This window comes from Amborella trichopoda, chromosome 2 (genome assembly GCF_054954075.1).
Source record: "Amborella trichopoda isolate Santa Cruz 75 chromosome 2, AtrichopodaSantaCruz75HAP2 v2.0, whole genome shotgun sequence".
Classification (NCBI taxonomy): Eukaryota; Viridiplantae; Streptophyta; class Magnoliopsida; order Amborellales; family Amborellaceae; genus Amborella; species Amborella trichopoda.
In genome coordinates, this window is record NC_142337.1 from 12709186 (window position 1) to 12731275 (window position 22090).

Genomic DNA, 22090 nt, shown 5'->3' on the forward strand with positions numbered 1-22090 from the left:
TGTTTTGGCCTTTATTTGGCACATATATTCTCTTGGACCTAATTAATAAGCCCATAGAAAATTAAATTTTTTTAAAAAAGTATTTTTTTGGACTTGACAATTAAGGTTTTTGATCTCATGGACTATTAAAGTAGACTTTTAAGAACTCAAAATCAATTTTTTTTTAATTAGTTTAGTTATGTAAGGCAATATATGAAATTTAAGGTCTCTTGGGACCTCGGTCTAATAAGATATTTTGTTTGTAAAATAGATAGCTCGCATTTTCCAGGGCTTCATTCCTAAAAACACCAATTTCTAGTGTTCTTTCAAAACAAATTTCACAATTGTCCAATCCCTTGTTGTGTGAACAAAAAGGACACAGTTTCTATGTTGCCAGCCTACATATTGTGGAAATGCAGGCTTGGCAACAAATATATTTTTTAAATATAATTTGATCCTAATTTTTAGAGAACATATAATCTTTAAAAAAGAGATCATGAATATGAAAAAAATAATTAAAAATTAGAAATAATAATTAAATATTTGGACAGTTAGTTACATTTATTTTTAGATGGACCACCTATTTGCCTCCATCTTTAAGATGGATGCTTTATACCTCTGGACCGCATATTGTAGAAATGCAGTCAGCCCACATGAAACAAGTTTCCGAGCAAAAATTAGAGATGTTGTTGCAGCTCACTCTTGATCATATGAAATCTTTTCCATATACATCTCCTAGGTTATCATAGCCAACAACTACCGTCTATCTCAACTATTTTGCCTTCATTTATTCCCTCAAAATTATCTGTACATCTTCCTTTTTTGTCCCCTTGTATTTGATCCACTATTTTATTTTTTGGGTAATTCAGAGGTTAAGACAACCCCTACCCGTTTTTTTCAAATAGTTTAGAAGTTAGTATTGTGAAGGTATAATTTTAGTGGTATTGATGGGAATGGAAATCACAACCTAATGATTAGGATATGGGGGTGTTATCACCTGGACCCAGCCCTTTTCCCTTGTTCTCTACTTTTTATCTAAAGAAACTCTAATATATTTAATCTCACAACATAAAATTTATGTGGGCATCATTCCTCTCTCTCATTATCTATTTATTATTCTTTTGTATTCATTCCCTTGATTTCATAAGACTTGTGCACGCTAAATATGTTTTAGAGAGAGAAACTATCTAAAAAATTTTAAAGAGAAAAACTATCTCAAATTTTAAGTTTTAGAGAGAAAGTATATTCAAATTTTAGATAGAGAAAATACCTAAAAAATCTAGAAAGAGAAACTATCTCAGTTTTTAAAAAGATAAACTATTTTAAATAAGTTTTAGAGAGAGAAAGTATCTTAAAATTATAGAGAGAGAGAGAGAGACTGTATAAAATTTTAGAGAGAGAGAGAGTACTCAAAAATTTTGAGAGTGAAACTATCTCAAAATTATTAGAGAAAAAAATTCTCTCAAGTTTTATGTTTTAGAGAGAGAAAATATCAAATTTAGAGAGAGAAAATATATCATATTTTAGATAGAGAAACTACTTAAAAATTTTTAGAGAGAAACTACAATTTTAAATATTCGAATAAAAAGTAATGATTTTTTGATAAATGCACCCATCATCCCCCATTCTAACCTTAATCTTTGTATTTTAAATGTTTGTTAGCTATAGATAAATATATATGGGGATAATCTACAACTTACCACCCTGTAAAATGTAAAGGTAAATAATAGAATGAGTTTTGAAGGGGTATATATATATATATATATATGAGGTAAACCTTACAATAGCTGGCCAACTATAATAAATAGTATATAGGTGGAATGGAAGCCATCAGATCTTCATCACGAGGTTCATAATACACATCACTATTTTAATTTTAAGTTGTTTATATAAATCTGATTAATATGAAATTTTGGGTGTATATACCTAATACTATTGCGCACTATATAAAAATATAAATATATTATTTTCAATGATTTAAAATGACCAAAATACCCCTATTATTTTTCAGGGGTAATTCGATCATTTTATATTCTGAGAAATATTTTTTATTTGTGCACCCTATTTTTTAGTACACATGTCTAAAATTTCACTATGATTTAATTTATAGAAAAATAATGAAAATTAAAATAGTGACATGCATTTTGAACTGTATGATGAAGATCTGACGGTTCTCATTCCACCTATAGCACTATTTATTATAGTTGGCCAGCTATTATTAGTTTATATATATATATATATATATATATATATATATATATATATATATATATATATATATATATAGAGAGAGAGAGACAGAGAGAGCAATGATCCAATGCAACGCCATTTCTAGAAAACCATGTTTATGGTATTTTTATGACCCCAAATTTTGCACACACACTCTCTTCATCGCAATAATCAATCCCCTAAAAAAAAAAAACTTAAATTTTAATTTTAGATATGGTCAAAATGAGTCATCTCTAAAAACGAATCTAGACCATTCATTTTGTGAATTTCAATATCTTAGCCTTTATAAATTCAAAATCAATTTTTTCTTTTTTAACATTGTTCATCTTATGATAATAAAGCCATCCAAAAAAATTGGAAATGAAAATATCTTTCTAAGGCCTAAATCTAAGCATCTCATCAAATGAACGGCCTATGTTAATTGGGCTAAAAAAATACTTTCTAGGTTGTGTTTTCAATTTTTTCTTTTTTTGTGATTGTTCATTAGAATGAAAAGAGTATATATTTCAAAATTTGGATCAAACAAATGGCCATAAGATGGTTTTCTAGCCTTTTTGCATCATATTAGTATACAACAGTTGCATGATATCATTGCTTATATATATATATATATATATATATATATATATATATATATATATATATATATATATATATATATATATATATAAGCAATAATCCAATGCAATGGTTGTATCATAGTATAATGCAATGACACTTCTAAAAAACCATGTTTGTGGTATTTGTATAACCTCAAATTTTGCACAGACACTCTCTTCATTTCAATAATCAATCCCCCAAAAAATAAAAAAAGTTCAATTTGAACCCTAGATATGGTCAAAATGAGTCCCATCCAAAAACAAATCTAGACCATTCATTTTCTGAATTTCAAGATCTTAGCCTTTGTAAACTTAAAATCATTTTTTGATTTTTTAATATTCTTCATCTAATGATAATAAAGCCATCCAAAAAAATTGGAAATGAGAAAATCCTTCTAAGGCCTAGATCTAAGCATCTCACCAAAATAAACGGCATATGTTAATTGGGCTAGAAAAATACTTTCTAGGTTGTGTTTTCAATTTTTTCTTTATTTGTGATTGTTCATTAGAATGAAAAGAATATATATTTCAAAATTTGGATCAAACAAATGGCTATAAGATGGTTTAAAGTCGTTGCATCATATTACTATTCAACGGTTGCATGAAATTATTGCCTATATATATATATATATATATATATATATATATATATATATATATATATATATATATATATAATAAAGGGGATAAAATGAAAGTTTTCGGATAAGATAGAAAATTTTACGATCTCAATCTTTTATTCTTGAAATTAAAAAGTTTTCAAATTTGAGTACATCCAAACTAGTACTTAATGTTTAAATAATACTAATGTATATTAATGTCAGATAAGATAATTTATTCCATATAAAACTGATTGTCATCCAAACAAAACCCTTTCTTTCACTAATTCTAGAATTTATTGCAGATTCCTTGGGGATGCAAGTGCAACACACGTAAGAGATCAAGAGAGAGAGTCACTACTTTGAAACATAAATTCATACCGTAGCATACATAGAGGCATAGTTGCTTTTTACAACAAACGTTTCTTAAAAAAAAATTTCTAATTTATTTAGCATATCCTATTCATTAATAGGATTGTTTGCTATAAGACTATTTATCTTTGTTACAAGGAAGTTATATATACTTCTAGCTGTCTGTCATCTGATTTCAAATTGGACAACTTGAGTTGTGTCTCAAAGTTTGAGAATTTTTTTATTGAACCTTTAGATGATACGCTCACTTAAACCATTAATAACAGTCACTCTCTATAACATTTCAAAAATAACCAATCAAATATTTTGGGCTCAAATTTAGAAAGGTAGTAGTTTGTAAAGGCATTCTAGCATAATTGCCAATTTAATATGTATAGAAAAACTCTTATAGAAATTCAAGAATACGGAATTATCACAATTTATGGGATAGCAATCCACAAATAAACATTTCACAACAATACTATAATCAATTGCAAAAATGTCAATTTTTAAATAATAAGGCAGTCATTTGCACATGAATTTTACAATGTCTAAATATTCAAATAGTAGAAAGAAATATCACAATTTTACTAAAAGCATAAATATCACATTTATTTCTAACAATAGACAAGAAAAATAAATAAATTTATTTTTCTAATTTACAGCATTCAAAATTTCTAACATAGATAAAATATCACAACTTTTATTAAAAATATTATTTTTCAAGATAATGAGGTCACGTGCGCATAAAATTTATCGCGCCTACAATTCATGATAATAAGCAGAAATAATTATTTCATTTTATTTTTAAAAAGAATAGATTATTTTTCGAGACAATGAGGTCACTTACACACAAAACTTATAAAATAAAGATCCTAGACGGAAATATCATTATTTATTAAAAACAGACTATTTTTCAGGAAGACAATGTCACTTACACACAAAACTTATAAAATAAAGATCCTGGACGGAAATATCACTATTTATTAAAAGCAGACTATTTTTCAAGAAGACGATGTCACTTACACACAAAACTTATAAAATAAAGATCCTGGACGGAAATATCACTATTTATTAAAAGCAGACTATTTTTCAGGAAGACGATATCACTTACACACAAAACTTATAAAATAAAGATCCTGGACGGAAATATCACTATTTATTAAAAGCAGACTATTTTTCAAGAAGACGATGTCACTTACCCACAAATATTTGAGAGGGAGCTTCCGATAAAAATTCGGTTCGAGAGAGGAGTTCACTGTGTTTCGACCAAAGAGAGACAGAGATCTCAAAATTTTCTAGGGTGGGAGTGCTCACCTCCCCTATTTAAATTCTTATAACGTATTATTATATTATTTTATTAGGCTCTACCTCATACCTGAGGTGTCGCGTTAAGAGTCTGTTTTTAACATACGAAAACCACGTCCACTAAAGGACGTGGCAAGCAGCAAGCAAAAGTTTAAACCAAGTAAAAACTTTTGAAAATAGTGATGGTCTTCAAGGACCATCATACTCAAACAGACCATCACCTATTTAAAAGTATCTTTTCTCGTTTTTTTTTTCTTTTTTTTTTTTTAAAAAATTTTAGAATTGTTACATTCTTCCCCCCTTAAAGAAATTTAGTCCTCTAAATTTGTGTACCTGATTACTGAAAAAGATAGGGGTATTTTTCTCTGATTTCGTCTTCTCGTTCCCAACTCGACTCTTCTCTTGAATGGTACTGCCATAATACACGGACCAAAGAAATCTCCTTGTTACGCAACACTTGCACCCTTCTATCCAGTATCAAAATTGGCTGCTCAATGAAGGATAGGTCTTTCCTGATCGGTAAAGGTTCATATTTTAAGATATGGGATGAGTTGGGCTGATATTTTCGTAGTGAAGATACATGAAAGACATTATGGACGTTTGCCAATTCGGGTGGTAAGGCAAGTCTATAAGCGGCACCTCCGATTCTTTCCAGGATTTCAAATGGTCCGATGTAACGTGGGCTCAACTTTCCTTTCTTGCCGAATCTCATAATGCCCTTTATTGGTGAGATTTTTAGAAAAACTCGATCACCTTCCTCAAATTCAAGATCTCTCCTTCGGTTATCGGCATAACTCTTTTGCCGACACTGAGCTGTCTTGAGCCTTTCAAGAATTAATGCTATTTTATCTGTGGTTATCTGGACAATTTCTGGCCCCAAAAGCTTTCTTTCACCAACCTCGTCCCAACATATGGATGACTTGCATTTCCTTCCATACAGGGCTTCATATGGTGCCATCTGAATACTGGCTTGGAAGCTATTATTATAAGCAAACTCAATCAGGGGTAAATGGTCATCCTAGCTTCCTGTAAGGTCAATAACACAGGCCCTCAGCATATCTTCCAAGGTTTGGATGGTCCTCTCCTTTTGTCCATCAGTTTGGGGGTGAAAGGCAGTACTAAAGGCGAGTCTTATCCCCATGGCTGACTGTAGTCTATCCCAAAATTTAGAAGTAAATCGAGTATCCCTGTCCGATACAATACTGACAGGAACTCCATCCAACCGCACTATTTCCTTAATGTACAACTGAGCCAGTCGATCCAAAGTGTACGTCGTGCGAATCGGTAGAAAGTAGGCAGCTTTGGTCAACCGGTCCACAATGACCAAATGCTATCATGTCCTGAATTTGTTCTAGGCAAGCCAGAGACAAAATCCATAGAGATGTGCTCCCACTTCCATTCTGGCACGGGTAAAAGCTGCAACAACCCAGCGGGTGGAGATTAAATATGATGGGGAGTCTTCTTTGACGTCATTGAAGTAAAATATTGGTTGATTCGGAATACTAAAGGTACCAATTTTCTTATAACAACCAATACTTGCATGGTATGTAGAAAGTCAATCCATGCCTAAGGTTACATCAAAATCTTGAATTTCCAGGAGTATTAAATCAACCAACAGTTCATTTTCTTCTATCTTTATTACACATGATTTGTACACTATATTGGTGTTAATTGAATCTCCCATCGGTGTGGCTACCTCTAAAATGTATTCTAATTGTTCTGGTTCTACCTTTAAGTGACATGCAAAGTGTTGTGACACAAATGAATGAGTAGATCCAGGATCAATCAAAACATGAGCTACTTTTTGGAAGATAGTAAGAGTACCTTGGATCACTGATTTTGAGGCCTGAGCGTCTTGCTCGGTAATCGCAAATACTCTTTCCTTCATCTGAGGCTTTGGAGCTATCTCTCCCTGCTTTGGAAGCTGTTGTGTCTGTAAGCTAGGACATTGTCTAATCTGGTGTCCCAATTTTCCACACTTAAAACAGGCTCCGGTATTCCAATAACAAGGGCTTGATCTATGATTTTTCCCACATTTTCTACATGGTTCTATTGGGTTTTGAAATGGCGAGGGCCTTGGCTTCTTGTTTGGCCTTTCAAACTGTTGTTGATTAGATGATGTAGATCTAACATGACTGTTCTGATTTTTCGTCTTTTGGTAATCTTCAAAATCTTTTTCGATAATTTGGGCTCGATCCACTATATCAGCATAAGTTCTCAATTTCAAGACTGATATTCTACGTCTAATAGCTGGCCTAAGACCCCTTTCAAATTTCTTCACCTTTCTTGCCTCATTGTTAATCATATGTGGTGCAAACCTGGCCAATTCAGTAAACTTGGCCTCGTACTGTGCTACTGTCCTATTTCCTTGGATTAATTCTAGAAATTCCATTTCTTTTTGGTCTCGAATAAAATCTGGGAAATACTTTTCATTCAATGCCTCTAGAAATACTTCCCAAGTCAAGGTTTTATTTTCTTTGACCAATACTCCTTTTGCCATTCTCCACCAGTGTTGTGCCTCACCTTCTAACATAAAAACTGCCAAGGCCACCTTCCTATCTTTAGGACATTCCATAACCTCGAATATTTTTTCCAATTGCATAATCTATCCCTCGGCTTCCAGTGGGTTTACAGCACCCTTAAGAGAAGGTGGGTTCAATTTCTTAAATTGTTCGATATTACTCCCACCATTTTCTGTAACTGACTGTCTGGGTGGATTGTTGTTTTCCATCTGATGTTGCATTAGAGTAACCATATTTTCCAAGGCTTTGTGAATTCCTTTCATATTAGCCTCAGCTATTCTGGATCTTGACTTTGTCGCGGTCTGTACACACAATAAATGTGATTTTAAGTATATTCTTTTTAAATTTCCATTCTTAAGAATCTTAAACCTATTGCTCTGATACCATAATAGTCACACCCCAAGAATTTACAATACTGTTATTCCTGAGATGTGACAGACAAAACATATATACATCTATTGATAGGACAAATTTACAGTGGCGAGGTCTTACAAAGTAACAAAAGAAAGCTAGCACAACAACAATATCTTCAAAGGTTGATCTTGACTAACACTCAAAATGAATCCGCAGTTATCCTGAAAAAATGTTTACCATAGTTTGATGAGTTTGGCTGCTCAGTAAGTGATCATCATGATCCTAAAAATAATCATGATTGAAAGATATCAATATTTTTCAAAATGAGATCTATTAACAAAAATGCATCAACAGTTTCACTTTCAATAAATGCATAATTAAGTATAATCTGAGTAATTGAAATGCTTATAACAATTCAAAGGATTTCACAAAATACCCTACTGGCGTCCCAGGTAGGTCACCTATATACCCCATCAGCGTCCTGATGGGTCCACTTAATCCCTATCGGCGTCCCAGATAGGTCCACTTAATCCCTGCAGGTCCACTTATACCTCACCGGCGAACTGGATGAGTCCACTTGCATACTTAAATTATTTCTAAATCTCTTTAAACATTAAAAAGCAGCAATATCATCTACTCAATATATCATTGAAATCATTAATAGGAATTTCACTTAAACCATTAATAACAGTCACTCTCTATAACATTTCAAAAATAACCAATCAAATATTTTGGGCTCAAATTTAGAAAGGTAGCAGTTTGCAAAGGCATTCTAGCATAATTGCCAATTTAATATGTATAGAAAAACTCTTATAGAAATTCAAGAATACAGAATTATCACAATTTATAGGATATCAATCCACAAATAAACATTTCACAACAATACTATAATCAATTGCAAAAATGTCAATTTTTAAATAATAAGGCAGTCATTTGCACATGAATTTTACAATGTCTAAATATTCAAAACAGTAGAAAGAAATATCACAATTTTACTAAAAGCAGAAATATCACATTTATTTCTAACAATAAACAAGAAAAATAAATAAATTTATTTTTCTAATTTACAGCATTCAAAATTTCTAACATAGATAAAATATCACAATTTTTATTAAAAATATTATTTTTCAAGATAATGAGGTCACGTACGCATAAAATTTATCGCGCCTACAATTCATGATAATAAGCAGAAATAATTATTTCATTTTATTTTTAAAAAGAATAGATTATTTTTCGAGACAATGAGGTCACTTACACACAAAACTTATAAAATAAAGATCCTAGACGGAAATATCACTATTTATTAAAAACAGACTATTTTTCAGGAAGACGGTGTCACTTACACACAAAACTTATAAAATAAAGATCCTGGACGGAAATATCACTATTTATTAAAAGCAGACTATTTTTCAAGAAGACGATGTCACTTACACACAAAACTTATAAAATAAAGATCCTGGATGGAAATATCACTATTTATTAAAAGCAGACTATTTTTCAGGAAGACGATGTCACTTACACACAAAACTTATAAAATAAAGATCCTGGACGGAAATATCACTATTTATTAAAAGCAGACTATTTTCCAGGAAGAAGATGTCACTTACCCACAAATATTTGAGAGGAAGCTTCCGATAAAAATTCGGTTCGAGAGAGGAGTTCACTGTGTTTCGACCAAAGAGAGAAAGAGATCTCAAAATTTTCTAGGGTGGGAGTGCTCACCTCCCCTATTTAAATTCTTATAACGTATTATTATATTATTTTATTAGGCTCTACCTCATACCTGAGGTGTCGCGTTAAGAGTTTGTTTTTAACATATGAAAACCATGTCCATTAAAGGACGTGGCCAGCAGCAAGCAAAAGTTTAAACCAAGTAAAAACTTTTGAAAATAGTGATGGTCTCCAAGGACCATCATACTCAAACAGACCATCACCTATTTAAAAGTACCTTTTCTCTTTTTCTTTTTTTTTCTTTTTTTTTTTTTGAAATTTTAGAATTGTTACACTCACATACTATAGTGGAATAATTTATGGTGAAGTCCTTGATTATGAACCTTTTTAAGTGAGGATTATTGCTTATATGTAATTCCCACCATTTCGTTGTAAATACAAAAGACAAATTAATCATATAGGAGTAATTATCATCATCATCATTATTATCAGAGTTTTTTCTCAACTATTTGGGTCAGCTACTCGAATTATGGTCTGTCATTCTGCTCTATCAAGCTTTAGTGAGGGCATAAGTTCCCATATCTTTTCTCACTACTTTCAACCATGTCCTTTTGGATATATCTCATGCATTTTTAAGATCTCACATAAATAATTATTTTAATTTACCACACTCATGGAAATTCGAGCGATAATGATTTGCTCAACTTTTTCTAGCTATATTTGGTCCCAAAATCACCTTGAGTATACATTTTGAGAACAAGCTAAAACAACAAAGAGCACACTCTCGATTTACAAACTACAACCAGTTAAAGAACAACATTGTATCACAATTAAAAGTTCTAAATAGAACCTTACCTCTTTCAAGGCTTCAATTTAGGCATCCACATCTAGCTCTAACCTTTTGATATAAATTTTCACCCCACTAAGAGGGATCATTTCGACCCAATTGACAGTGATAAGTTGGGTTAATGAAAAAAATGAATACATTATTGGTATCAAGTATCAACATCCAAGTCAAATAAGCCAGCATAAATTACAAATTAAGATAACTATATAGATTGAAACTTGAAATTGAAAGTTATCTGCTATATTGATAAGGTGGTGCTAGGGTTGGCAATGGATCAAGCAACCCCTGTGTGGCCTGAAGGCTGGGCTACCGCCAGTGCCGGTCTATCCTAGCCTCCTTTTTTTTTTTCTTCATTTACATTTTGTATGGCCTAGCCCTACTATAATAGGGCTAAGGCCGGTTCTATGGAGACAAGGACCGGACTAGGGCCAAGGATAGCATGGCCCAAGCCCGGCCTGTTGCCACCCCAAGGTGGTGTAGTGTGCCAGCCACTTGTTATCATAATATCCTACACTTCACCACAGAATGGCACTTAGATTGGCAAGTTTAATATCTAAATCAACTATCCATGGCTTGTACAAGTGGGATTCGTGGCAGTAACATCCTATTTACCCCTATCCCAAAATTTGCAGTAATCACTAATTTCTTTAACCCCTCTTCCAACTTGACTCCTTGCAACAAAACTTGGAATTCAATTTTTCGGATGCCTCCATCTTCTTAAATTTTGATTGCTGGTGGCCCAGGATTGACACTAGAGTTGTGTATGAGGGAGCAAACTAAATGATGATATGGCTAATGAGCACTCTATCATAATTTTGCCTCGTCAAGGTAAGAATGCAGTGATTGTATATGAATTTTGTAATTTTTCTGTCTGATTCAACACAACAGTCCTTCACCTCCCTCAATTCATTGATGGCTTCTAATATTATTAAATCAATACAATGGGCAACACAAAGGCTCCAAGCCAAATTCTTCCTCTTATTAATTAGTAACTTCCTTGGTGTAACACTTTTTTTTTTTTTCTTGCCTTAAAAAGGAATATTTTAAGGAGACATTTTTTAAAAACATGTCCTCTGCCAAATTTGGGACAAAATAAATAGCAACGAAGCCCCTAAAATGGGGGATGGTGGACCTTTTGACATTATGCTTTGGGCAAACCACACGTTTCCCAAATATAAATGAATACCATCGTTCATCCCTCCCTCAAACTAATAAGTAGAAATAAATTTGATTTAACTTAGATGTGAGAGATTATCTTTTGTTTCAATTGAGTTTTTATTTTATCCAAACTTTTTGAAAATATCTAATTATTTTATGGCTGAGGTTCTATAAGGCGCCCTCCTTATAACTGTAGAAGTAGGTGCGTATCCAAAAGTTGTGTGGAGATGTAGTTTTGGTGGTGGAAACCTTATGATGACCTTAAAATCTATTTTATCTCTAGCTGTAAAATTTTAAATTTCGAAAATGGTAAAATCGAGCAGATCTATAAATATTTGAAAATCTTAAAAATATTCGATTCATATGACTTGTTGCAAGAGTTACTATTTTTAAGATTTATTATTCTTTTTTTTTCTTCATTTCCACTCAGAGGTTGCTCTAATATTGAAACACTATCTTTTAGAAGATTTTTGAGTTGCACCTTACTTTAATAGAGTAAGGTTGCAACCCTATGCATACTTTTTCCTTATTTAATAGGATGTGATTTCTATAAGGCCTAGGCTTCACCATAAAAAGTAAACCTCATCTCAAAACCTCGTATGGAAAATACTTCCAGCATAGGAAACTCCTACGAGGGCTCTTAAATCTACTTCCACTACTGAAAATTAAATTTATAGCTCAAAAAATCGGGCAGGTATGTGGACACTTAAAAATGAGCGGTCAACATAATTCGTTACGATATACATTATTTTTAGGACTTAGAACCCCATTTTTTTTTTTTTTTAACATCCATGACTATCAAGATCAATATATCGACTTGAAGATTTTCTAATGCTACAATTTTTGGTGAGATTTAAGATGCCACTTCACTTCTTTTTATAATGCCTAGGCCCTATTTTAACCTTTTCCTATTTTGTATGATATGAGGTTCACTTCAGAATGGGAGAGGCCTAGATTTGATCGGACCATATGAATAAACGGGTTTGAGAAGTTGACACGATATGGAATTTTGGAGGCCAAATGAGTCATCCAAAAACGTATCTCAAATAATTGGAAAAAAGCTATCAAAATGATTACGAATGGATAATTCACGATCTCTCATCAATTCTTTCTCGACCATACAAATTCGAAGCCTTAAATTACACCTCCTCCAACAAAAACTCCCACCAATCCTCCTGTTCAGCTCTTTCAAAGCTAACGTTTCACCTTCTTGTCGAAATTTATTATTCAAGTAAAGGTTTCACCTTTTTGTCGAAATTTATTATTCAAGTATAGGTTTCACCTTCTTGTCGAAATTTCTTATTCAAGTAAAGACCAAAACGTCCTTATAAATGCTACTCCAGGAAAGACCAAAACGCCCTTATAAATGCTACCAAAACACCCTAAAATATCCCATGGGCCCTTAAAACGTCATGTATTGTGATAGGGCGATTCACTTCAATTGTACTTGATTTATAATAGATGCTGATTTATGGTACATCAACGTGAAAATTATTCCCTTTATTGTACTTGATTTATAATAGATGCTGATTTATAGTACATCAACATGAAAATTATATCACGTTTTCATATGAGTCCAAACGTTTTGCTACCTCCTCACCAATGTTAAAGAGATGCCATATTTCGAATAGAGTAATGTATACCTTAAAAGATTTATACGGTCTCTTTAACAAATGGTAGGGTTTCTTCGAGCAATGTTTTATAAACTGGATTGGTGAGCTGAAATGGTCGTCTTGGTTCCGAGACAGCTCGAAGCTACTCAAACCAACTTGTTGGTTTTTTACCGTTTTTTTGTATTAAGAGATAAAAAATTTAAAAAGATAATGAGAATCGATGGAAATGGAGCAAAACCAAGGAGCCTTAGATCCAGGCTAGTACCCTAAGGTTTCAATTTGACCGGGCAATTTCTATTAGAATTCAACGTTCACTACAATTAACCTCCAACAGTTTATTGTCAAGAATGGAGGGTGGGTGCCCATGTAGGATACTTATTATATATATAATTTTTTTTTGAAATGGTTATTACGAATTTCATTCATTGCAATGATAGAATGATTAAGTAAAGGACCTGATCACTGATGATGATTGATGTACACCACCCTTTGTAAGAGAATTAGCTTCTCCAAATCAGTGATGTAGCTCAAAATAGTCACTCAGTAAGATTAGTCATTAAATTGGATTACATAATGGGAAGCCATGTAGAATGAAGTGCTTTAATGGCTTCCCATTTTTTAACTCTTGAGGAGTGCTATGAATGTTTTGGATGGGATAGGGGTCCTCATGAATCCATTTTCGCTTGATATATAGTGGTCATTTTGGAAAAAGGATATGGGCAATATAGTAGTTGTTCCTTCTGAAATCTCATTTCTTTCCCTAAATTAGTTAGTCAATTTTTGATATTCTCTTTTAGGTTTAGAACTTTTTGATGCCTTCAAGACTTTTTCTTTGTTGATCGGTCGTTATTTGCATGAACTTTCTCGAACATTGATTAAATTTTGGGTTCCTTTTAATTTTTATTTTTTGGTCATTAATAGTGACCTCATTAATTGGGCCTAAAGGCTCTGCAATTTGTGGATCACAGGGTTCTTTCATGCTGAAAATATGGCTTAAATTTAGGGCTCCCGGTGGTTTTTTGTCTTCTGAACCACAATTTGGAGAGTTGAGCTGGTTTTCTCGGATTAATTTGAGTATGTGGTTTTGATTCGAGCTTTCTCTGTCATTACAGCTCGAAATTCAGAAGTTGAACGTTCAAGTTGGTTAATTTCATGGTGTTTATTGAGGCTAGCGCCTTTTTCACCATTAGAATTCTGTTTTGCTCCAATTCACATCGGAAATTCACATTGGAAATTTCAGGGTTTGTGTGAATTGAGGCTACGTTTTAGGGTTTCTAAACAAATTCTCTCTAGAGGGAGAGAGAGATGAGTGTGGTGGGATTTGACATTGGCGACGAAAACTGTGTAGTCGCAGTTGCAAAGCAACGAGGCATTGAGGTGGTACTGAATGATGAATCGAAGAGAGAGACACCCGCCATTGTCTCATTTGGTGAGAAGCAACGCTTTCTTGGCTCTTCTGGTTTGGCCTCAGCCACCATGAACCCGAAATCCACAGTTTCTCAGATCAAGCGCTTAATTGGTCGGAAATTTAATTGCCCATATGCACAGAGGGACCTCCATTTCCTCCCTTTTGCCACCTCTGAAGCCCCTGACGGTGGAATTTTGATCCATATTCCCTATATGGGAGAAACTCGGGTTTTCACACCAGTTCAGGTTCTTGCAATGCTCCTATCTCACCTAAAACAGATTGCAGCGAAGAATTTGGAGCTTGGAGTAACAGATTGCGTTATCGGAATCCCCTCTTATTTCACAGATTTGCAGAGAAGGGCCTATTTGGAAGCGGCAGCAATTGCTGGTCTCAAACCCTTAAGGTTGATGCATGATGGCACTGCAACTGCCTTAGCTTATGGAATTTACAAGACCGATTTTGCAAGTTCAGGAGGAACGAATGTGGTATTTGTCGATATAGGCCACTGTGATACTCAGGTTTGTGTAGCCTCATTTGAGCAAGGCCAATTTAAAGTGTTGGCCCATGCTTTTGATAGAGACCTAGGTGGCAGGGACTTTGATGAGGTCCTCGTTGATTATTTTGCAAGAAAATTCAAAGAAGAATACAAAATCGATGTGCAAACAAATGTTAGGGCGAGTATTCGATTAAGGGCGGCTTGTGAAAAGCTGAAAAGGGTTCTTAGTGCAAATGCTGAAGCCCCACTTAACATAGAGTGCTTAATGGATGAAATAGATGTAAAGGGGTTCATTAAAAGGGAGGAATTTGAGAAGCTGTCAGCTGGTTTGATCGAGAGAGTTCAGGTCCCTTGTGAAAAGGCCTTAAACGATGCAGGATTGGGTTTGGAGAGGGTTCATTCTGTGGAGCTTGTGGGGTCTGGCTCTCGTATACCTGCGATTGCAAGGATGCTTGCAAGTTTCTTTAAGAGGGAGCCAAGCCGCACTTTAAATGCTAGTGAATGTGTTGCACGAGGTTGTGCGCTCCAATGTGCTATGCTTAGCCCTATTTATAGGGTCCGGGACTATGAGGTAACTGGTTTGTTAAAGCTTATGAATGTTCTTTTGCCATCATCTGATTAGTTTGGGTTATCAAATCCTTAAATGATAATAATTTGTTTTTATAAGTCTAGTCATATGATTATGATTCCAAGCATTTGATAGATCATATTCAATTTTCGGTTAATTTTGGTATTTGATAAGTGAACCATGAGAAAGGAATTATATTTTGACTATGCATGTGTCTCTCTTGGATTTGGTTCTTTGTTGTTTAATATTTTAGAGTTCTTTTATACATATCACAAGTTATTAATTCTATGGTTTTTTCTTTGAATTTTTGGGGCATGGTTCTAGGAATTCTTCTCTTTCTTCATCTTTCATTGTTGTTATTGCATCTGTATGTTGTTCTGAATACAATTTCGTTCATGTATGCTTGATTTGATTCGCTTTTGATGACTTTAATCTTTTTTGGGGTAAAGTATATTTTAATCTTTATGAATAACTATATTTGCTACGCCTGGATCACTCATTTACAATGAATGAGATTCTGATGAGTTGGAGAATGTATTTGATAAGTTTAATTGTATTTTATTAGAGCTACCATCATTATAGCACTCTTGCTCATGGTTTTAGCAGTATGTGGGACCTTGGATGTTGAACTTCTAAAGCTTGGGTTACTGTGGTTACCTTCACACTTTTGTTGGTCACTCCTCCCCCTTCTCTTCCAGCAGGACTTATTCTTTGGTTATCTTTTATAGATTATGACCTGAACTAATTGTCATTGTCCAGTAGTGATTTTATGGGCTGTACTTTTTGTAAGGAGAATGAGCGTTATTGGCTGTCAACTCGCATTTCCCTTATATCTTGTTATTTCATTGTGTTTTTTATGAGTTAAATTTAAATAAAACATTCCTGGAAAGAACACAAAAGTTCATGATACAAAGGAACACAGACCTATTTAAGGTAGTGAAAGATCTCCACACCATAAATATTTCCTAGACACGCCCAAATTAACTTGTCGATCCACTATGGCACGATTTCCCCTCTGAAGACATGAACATAAATGATACACACATACATCCACTATGCGCCTGTCGCAAGACCTTGTTGTTCTGAAAAATATCACCCAATCTCTAAGGAGCTACAACATCTCCTCTAATATGTTTGATAATATTTATAGAGTTGCCCTTGATGTGATAGGCCCCTCCGAGATGTTACTCAATAATCTAGTCTCTGCCCAGGCAGCTTTGCTTTTGCTTTGGATCATCTGCAGTTCATCATTTTAAATGGTTCCACATGGTTCTTCATAATTTCTTGGTCCTAGTTGGCCATCAATATTGAGTTTCATATTTCCTATAGGAGTGCCCTGTGTTTCATGGATACGGGTATGCAGGTTAGTGTCCAGCACGGGTGCAGGGTGACAGATTCCTCATGCCATAAAAAAGAGGATTTGGCAACATGACTATATTATGAGGAGACAACTAAATCCAACAGTGTTTTGCTAATATTCTATTTCTTGATAAATAGCAAGAAATGATTAATTCTACTTTAACTGGCTGAATCCATATATTATTTTAAAATTCTATAGACATTTTCAAAGTTCACATGTGTCTGCTCAAAACAAAAAATAAGACCAAGTCTCTAAAATTATTTAACTAATTGTTAATAAAGAAGTAAAATAATCCAAAGAATTCGAAGCCTTATGTATGTCGATACGTGTCTGACACGTGTACGACACCCAAACAGAAGGATCTCCATACAGCTTTTAGCCTCAGCTTTCATGCTCTTGAATTGTTAGTGACAACAATCTGTGCATATTCTTTATTTTCCATCCTTGAAATTGTCAGCCCATGTAAATTGTGTTCTTTGTTATCTCTGGGAAAGTCACTCCTGCCAGGAATGTTCCTTGAAAGTTAAAATGTTATATTGATATTTTTATCCCAGTCCCCTGATTATTGCATAACCACCTGCCTTAGTAGCTCTGAAAAGTGTAGTTCTCATATTTCTATTTTTGTGGATTGGCCTTGTGGGATTTATGTTGTGACATGAATGGAAGGTATGGAGTTAATGAGTTTAGTTGTGAAATTTTTCGTAAATTCTGTCCATTTTCTACTCTTGATATGGAGTCAGTGGACTCATATTTCTGAGAATATCTCCATTGTAAATGGTTTTGAATGAAATGGGTGATATTTTGGTTCTGTGAAACATTTTTAATGGTCTTAAGCGGAGTTGAGCTGCAGCCAAGCATACCAGGGAACATGTGTTTCTAACCATCACAAATTGCATTAAGCTACATTCAGTTCTCTTGTATATTATGCTTTGAAAATTAGGAAATTCACTGTTCACCGATGTATAATGTATTAAACAGCATTTGTGATAGTTTGGTTTGAAAAGTTGTCCATTCTGAAGGAGAGAGCATAGCGAACAGTGGGCAAGCGAAGCCTTTACGCTGAGTGTGCAGTGAGCGTAGCGAACGGAGTGAGTGAATGCAGAGAACGACTGAAGGACTAGTAGTTTTCCGGGGTGGGTTTCAAGGCTTGTCTTGAAGTCTGGCTTAGTTCACCTTTAAGACTTTTTTCCTCTCTCTCTCTCTAAGTAATCATTTACCTTTAAGACATTTACCCAACACATCTTAAGTATTTGGATAAATGGGATAATTTTGGTAATTATGAATTTGATCAAAAGCATGGCTTGAAATTTATCTTGCCTTAGGTTAATTACATCTTTTGAATTTGAGCACTTTTTTTTTTTTTTTTAAATGATGAATTGTTAATATAGGGCATTCGAAGAATTGAACTTGGAAAAAGAAGGGTAGAGAAGCTTAGTTTGTTTGAATTTCATGAACAGATGTGTATCCATTTTTAATTTTTTTTAAAATTTAATTCGTACTTGTGGTTTGAAAATTTTGACGCTAGAAGTTGTTTTAAGATATTTTAGGTTACATTAGGCATTTTTGAAGCATCTAAATGGGAGAATCTGAGATACCCAGTTATTTATAGATGCTTGGTGTACCACTAGTTGTGTGTTCCTGGTACTGGTACTGGTTATTCTAAGGAGAAAATGTGGATTTATATAATTTTGATTTAGAAATATATAAAACTAATTATTATGTTATGTTATGTTCAAAGTACTACAACACGTGATGTAATTTATCTGAATATAATATGAACATTATATTTTTTAATCTAAGTATATGATATGTATCTATCATTAGATTGAGTTTGGGGAGGGTCCTTTTTGGTAATGAAGAACCAATATGGACAAGAATGTTGTGCTGGCCAATGGACCACCATTTTCTAGCATATTGTATGATTGAGCAGGTATTGAAAGCACCGTGCTGAACCCCTGTTTCACAATAGGAAAGAAAGATCCTTATGAAGTCTTTTTATTCCTGTTGTAATTTTTCAACAGAGGGTGACTTGAAGCTCTTGACACTTAGGGCCTCATATTATATACGACAATTTGTGCATCATCTATTATGTATTTTAATTCAGGATGCATATTTGGTCCACTCTATTCGCATGGACCTGCACACAAAACCACTGTTTTAGGTTGGGTGAGGGCCTCGTAAAGTCTCCAACCTCCTAACAGAATGTCCACCAAATAGACGGTCCTGATTTAATCCTTGGGGTAATCTGATTGGAGCCTTTCGTGGGCTCCTTTATCTTCCGAAAGTGATCATGGAGTTGAGGGGACTCACTTGGATACTTTTTGGGCCATCATGTCCACAAAATTTGTTGATTTGGATGCAGGTCAACATGAATAATGTGGCCCTGTGAGTTGACTAAATATTCTGGCCATCTTAAACCAGAATATAATTTTGAAACTATTCTACACGAGAAAATTATGATGACTGGCAAATCATGTGAAGGATGATAAACATTATGGAAAATAGATTTTGGAACGTGTTACAAAAAGGAAGTGACTCCGCGATTGCCTAGGCAGCACCTTGAGGCACCCCACGTCCTCTGCACTCTGCCTTTCTGAGGCCCCTTGCCCTGGATGGGGCCCATTAAGGGCTCATCTAACTGTGGCCTAATGGGTGCCTAGGCACCCTCTGCAATATTATATATATATATATATATATACATGGGAAAAGATGGGATTAGCCCACTAGCTCATATAAACAAATGAGCCCAACGTCCCAGATTGATTATGGGCCGATCTGACGATCACGGATGTCCGGTAGTGTTTGAATTACCCCACTAGCTCATATGAACATATGAACCCAACGTCCCAGATTGATTCTGGGCCGATATAATGATCACGGATGTCCAGTAGTGTTTGAATTTTAGTTTTTTTTTCTACAAATCCAAATCATTCAAAATTTTAGGCGTGTGTTCATAAAAAATAGATGAATCTTCGAAAAATATCAAAAAAATATTTTACATGAAATAAATTGACCAAAATACCTCCGAAAAGTTTGGGGGGTATTTTGATCATTTTGTTTTTCACGAATAATTTTTTTTTTATATTTTTATTAGGTGCGCCTTGATGAGAAGAACACACACCTAAAATTTCAAGTGATTTGGATTTGTAGAAAATAAAATAAAATTCAAGCACTACCAGATATTCGTGATCGTCAGATCGGCCCAGATTCAATCTGGGCATTAGGCTCATATGTTCATATGAGCTAATTCCATCTTTTCCATATATATATATATATAGAAGATACTATAAAACGCCTATAGGCGAAAATAAACAGTGATTATGCCTACCTTCATCACCGTCCAAAGTTCATCGCACGGTAACGATTGTCCAGTAGTGCTTCATTTTTCATTTTTTTTCTACAAATCGGAATGATCTGAAATTTGGAGTGTGTGTTCATAAAAAATAGGCGAATCTATGAAAAATATCAAAAAATATTTTACATGAAATAAATTGATAAAAATATCCCGAAAAGTTTAAAGGGTATTTTGGTCAATTTTTTTTGGCAAATTATTACTTTTATATTTTTATTAGGTGCGCATCACTAAGATATACACACGCTTCAAATTTCATATCATTCCGATTTGGAAAAAAAGAAAATAAAAATGAAACACTACCAGACAATCGTGACCGTGCGATGAACTTTGGACAATGATGAAGGTAGGCGAAATCACTGTTCATTTTCGCCTATAGGTATAGGGAAGACTTTTCCTATATATATATATGGGTGCAGTTTCTATAAGGTTGCAACCTTAAACAATCCAATTAAGGCGCACCTCCAAATTTTATCATAACATGTAATTTTGTTGTAAAAATTTATTAGGATTATCTTAAAATATATTTTCATATCTAATTAGAACATTTTAAACTCCAAAAATAGTTAAAATCAAAGAGATCTATAAACATATGAAAATCTTGAAAATGGACGGCCTAGATAATGTGTTGCAAGATGCACTATCTCTAAGACTCAAAAACATTTTTTTTTATATTCATATATCTCGATATTGAGATGATCAAATAGAGGGTTTTTCAACATTAAAACAACCTTTTCGATATATTTGTGAGGTGCATCTGTAATTCTACATTTTAAGGTTGCAACCTTATATAAACTTTCCCTATATATATATATATATATATATATATATATATATATATATACACATGCATGGTTGGAAGTTGTCCAAAAAGATATAGGGACTTATGACCTCACTGAGGATATGACATTTATATATATATATATATATGAGAGAGAGAGAGAGAGAGAGAGAGAGAGAGGAAAGCTTATCATTCCTTCCAGTGTTACCTCTCTTAATATTGAATTTGAATTGTGGGGCATGCATTTTTGTCTTTGTTAGTTTCCTATTTGATGAAAGCGCTTTTGGAAACTCTGGTACATTGATACATATATATCAAATGCACTATACGAGTCAATTTTAGTAACTGAGATAAAACAAGAGGCAGCCTCTTGATTGAGAGAGAGAGAGAGAGAGAGAGAGGGACTACTTAGGAGCTATACCTACCCTGCAACATCCGCCACCCCCCTTCATTGATGGGCCAACTCAAACATGAGATGAACTACTAGGTGGCCAGTAGTAAACACCATTGAGAAGTGAAATGTATTAATGGCTTTGGAGCTGTACTTCTGGGGAAAAGCAAGGAACTGGAGCAGATAACAAAGTTCTGAATAGTGTTGCAAGATTTGGAAAAAAAAACTCGTGGCATTCCTGTGTCAACTCTAGCTCCCTTGTCCTGCGTCTCATTCCGCTTAGTATATGGCCAAGGTTGGCCCTGTTTTAGCCTCGCTTGTCCAGATTTGGAAATCTTGGCCAAGACTCCACTGCCTTCTTGTGGCTAAAGCATCTAAAACATAGTGTAGGATGTAGTACTTGACCAAACATAAATTAGACTAGCGGATTGACTTGGAACTTAGTAAGTGAACTGGAAATGCTCTATGAGTTTGTGTTTACACTTGTGTGATGTTTAAAACTGC

The 22090-nt window shown here is 34.0% G+C and overlaps 1 protein-coding gene across 4 annotated transcripts in view; it reads left to right on the forward strand.

Moving 5' to 3' along the window:
• The first annotated feature begins 14001 nt into the window (after positions 1-14001).
• LOC18448059 (heat shock protein 70 (Hsp 70) family protein) overlaps positions 14002-22090 on the forward strand; it is a 39696-nt gene continuing 31607 nt past the window's right edge. For all 4 annotated transcript variants that reach the window (XR_002283351.2, XR_002283350.2, XM_011630166.3 and 1 more), the window contains exon 1: positions 14002-15705. Coding sequence is in view for 2 of the 4 variants with exons in the window: in XM_011630166.3 (XP_011628468.1) it covers positions 14536-15705 (1170 nt within the window). In the remaining 2 variants the exon portion in view is untranslated. The remainder of the gene's footprint in view (positions 15706-22090) is intronic.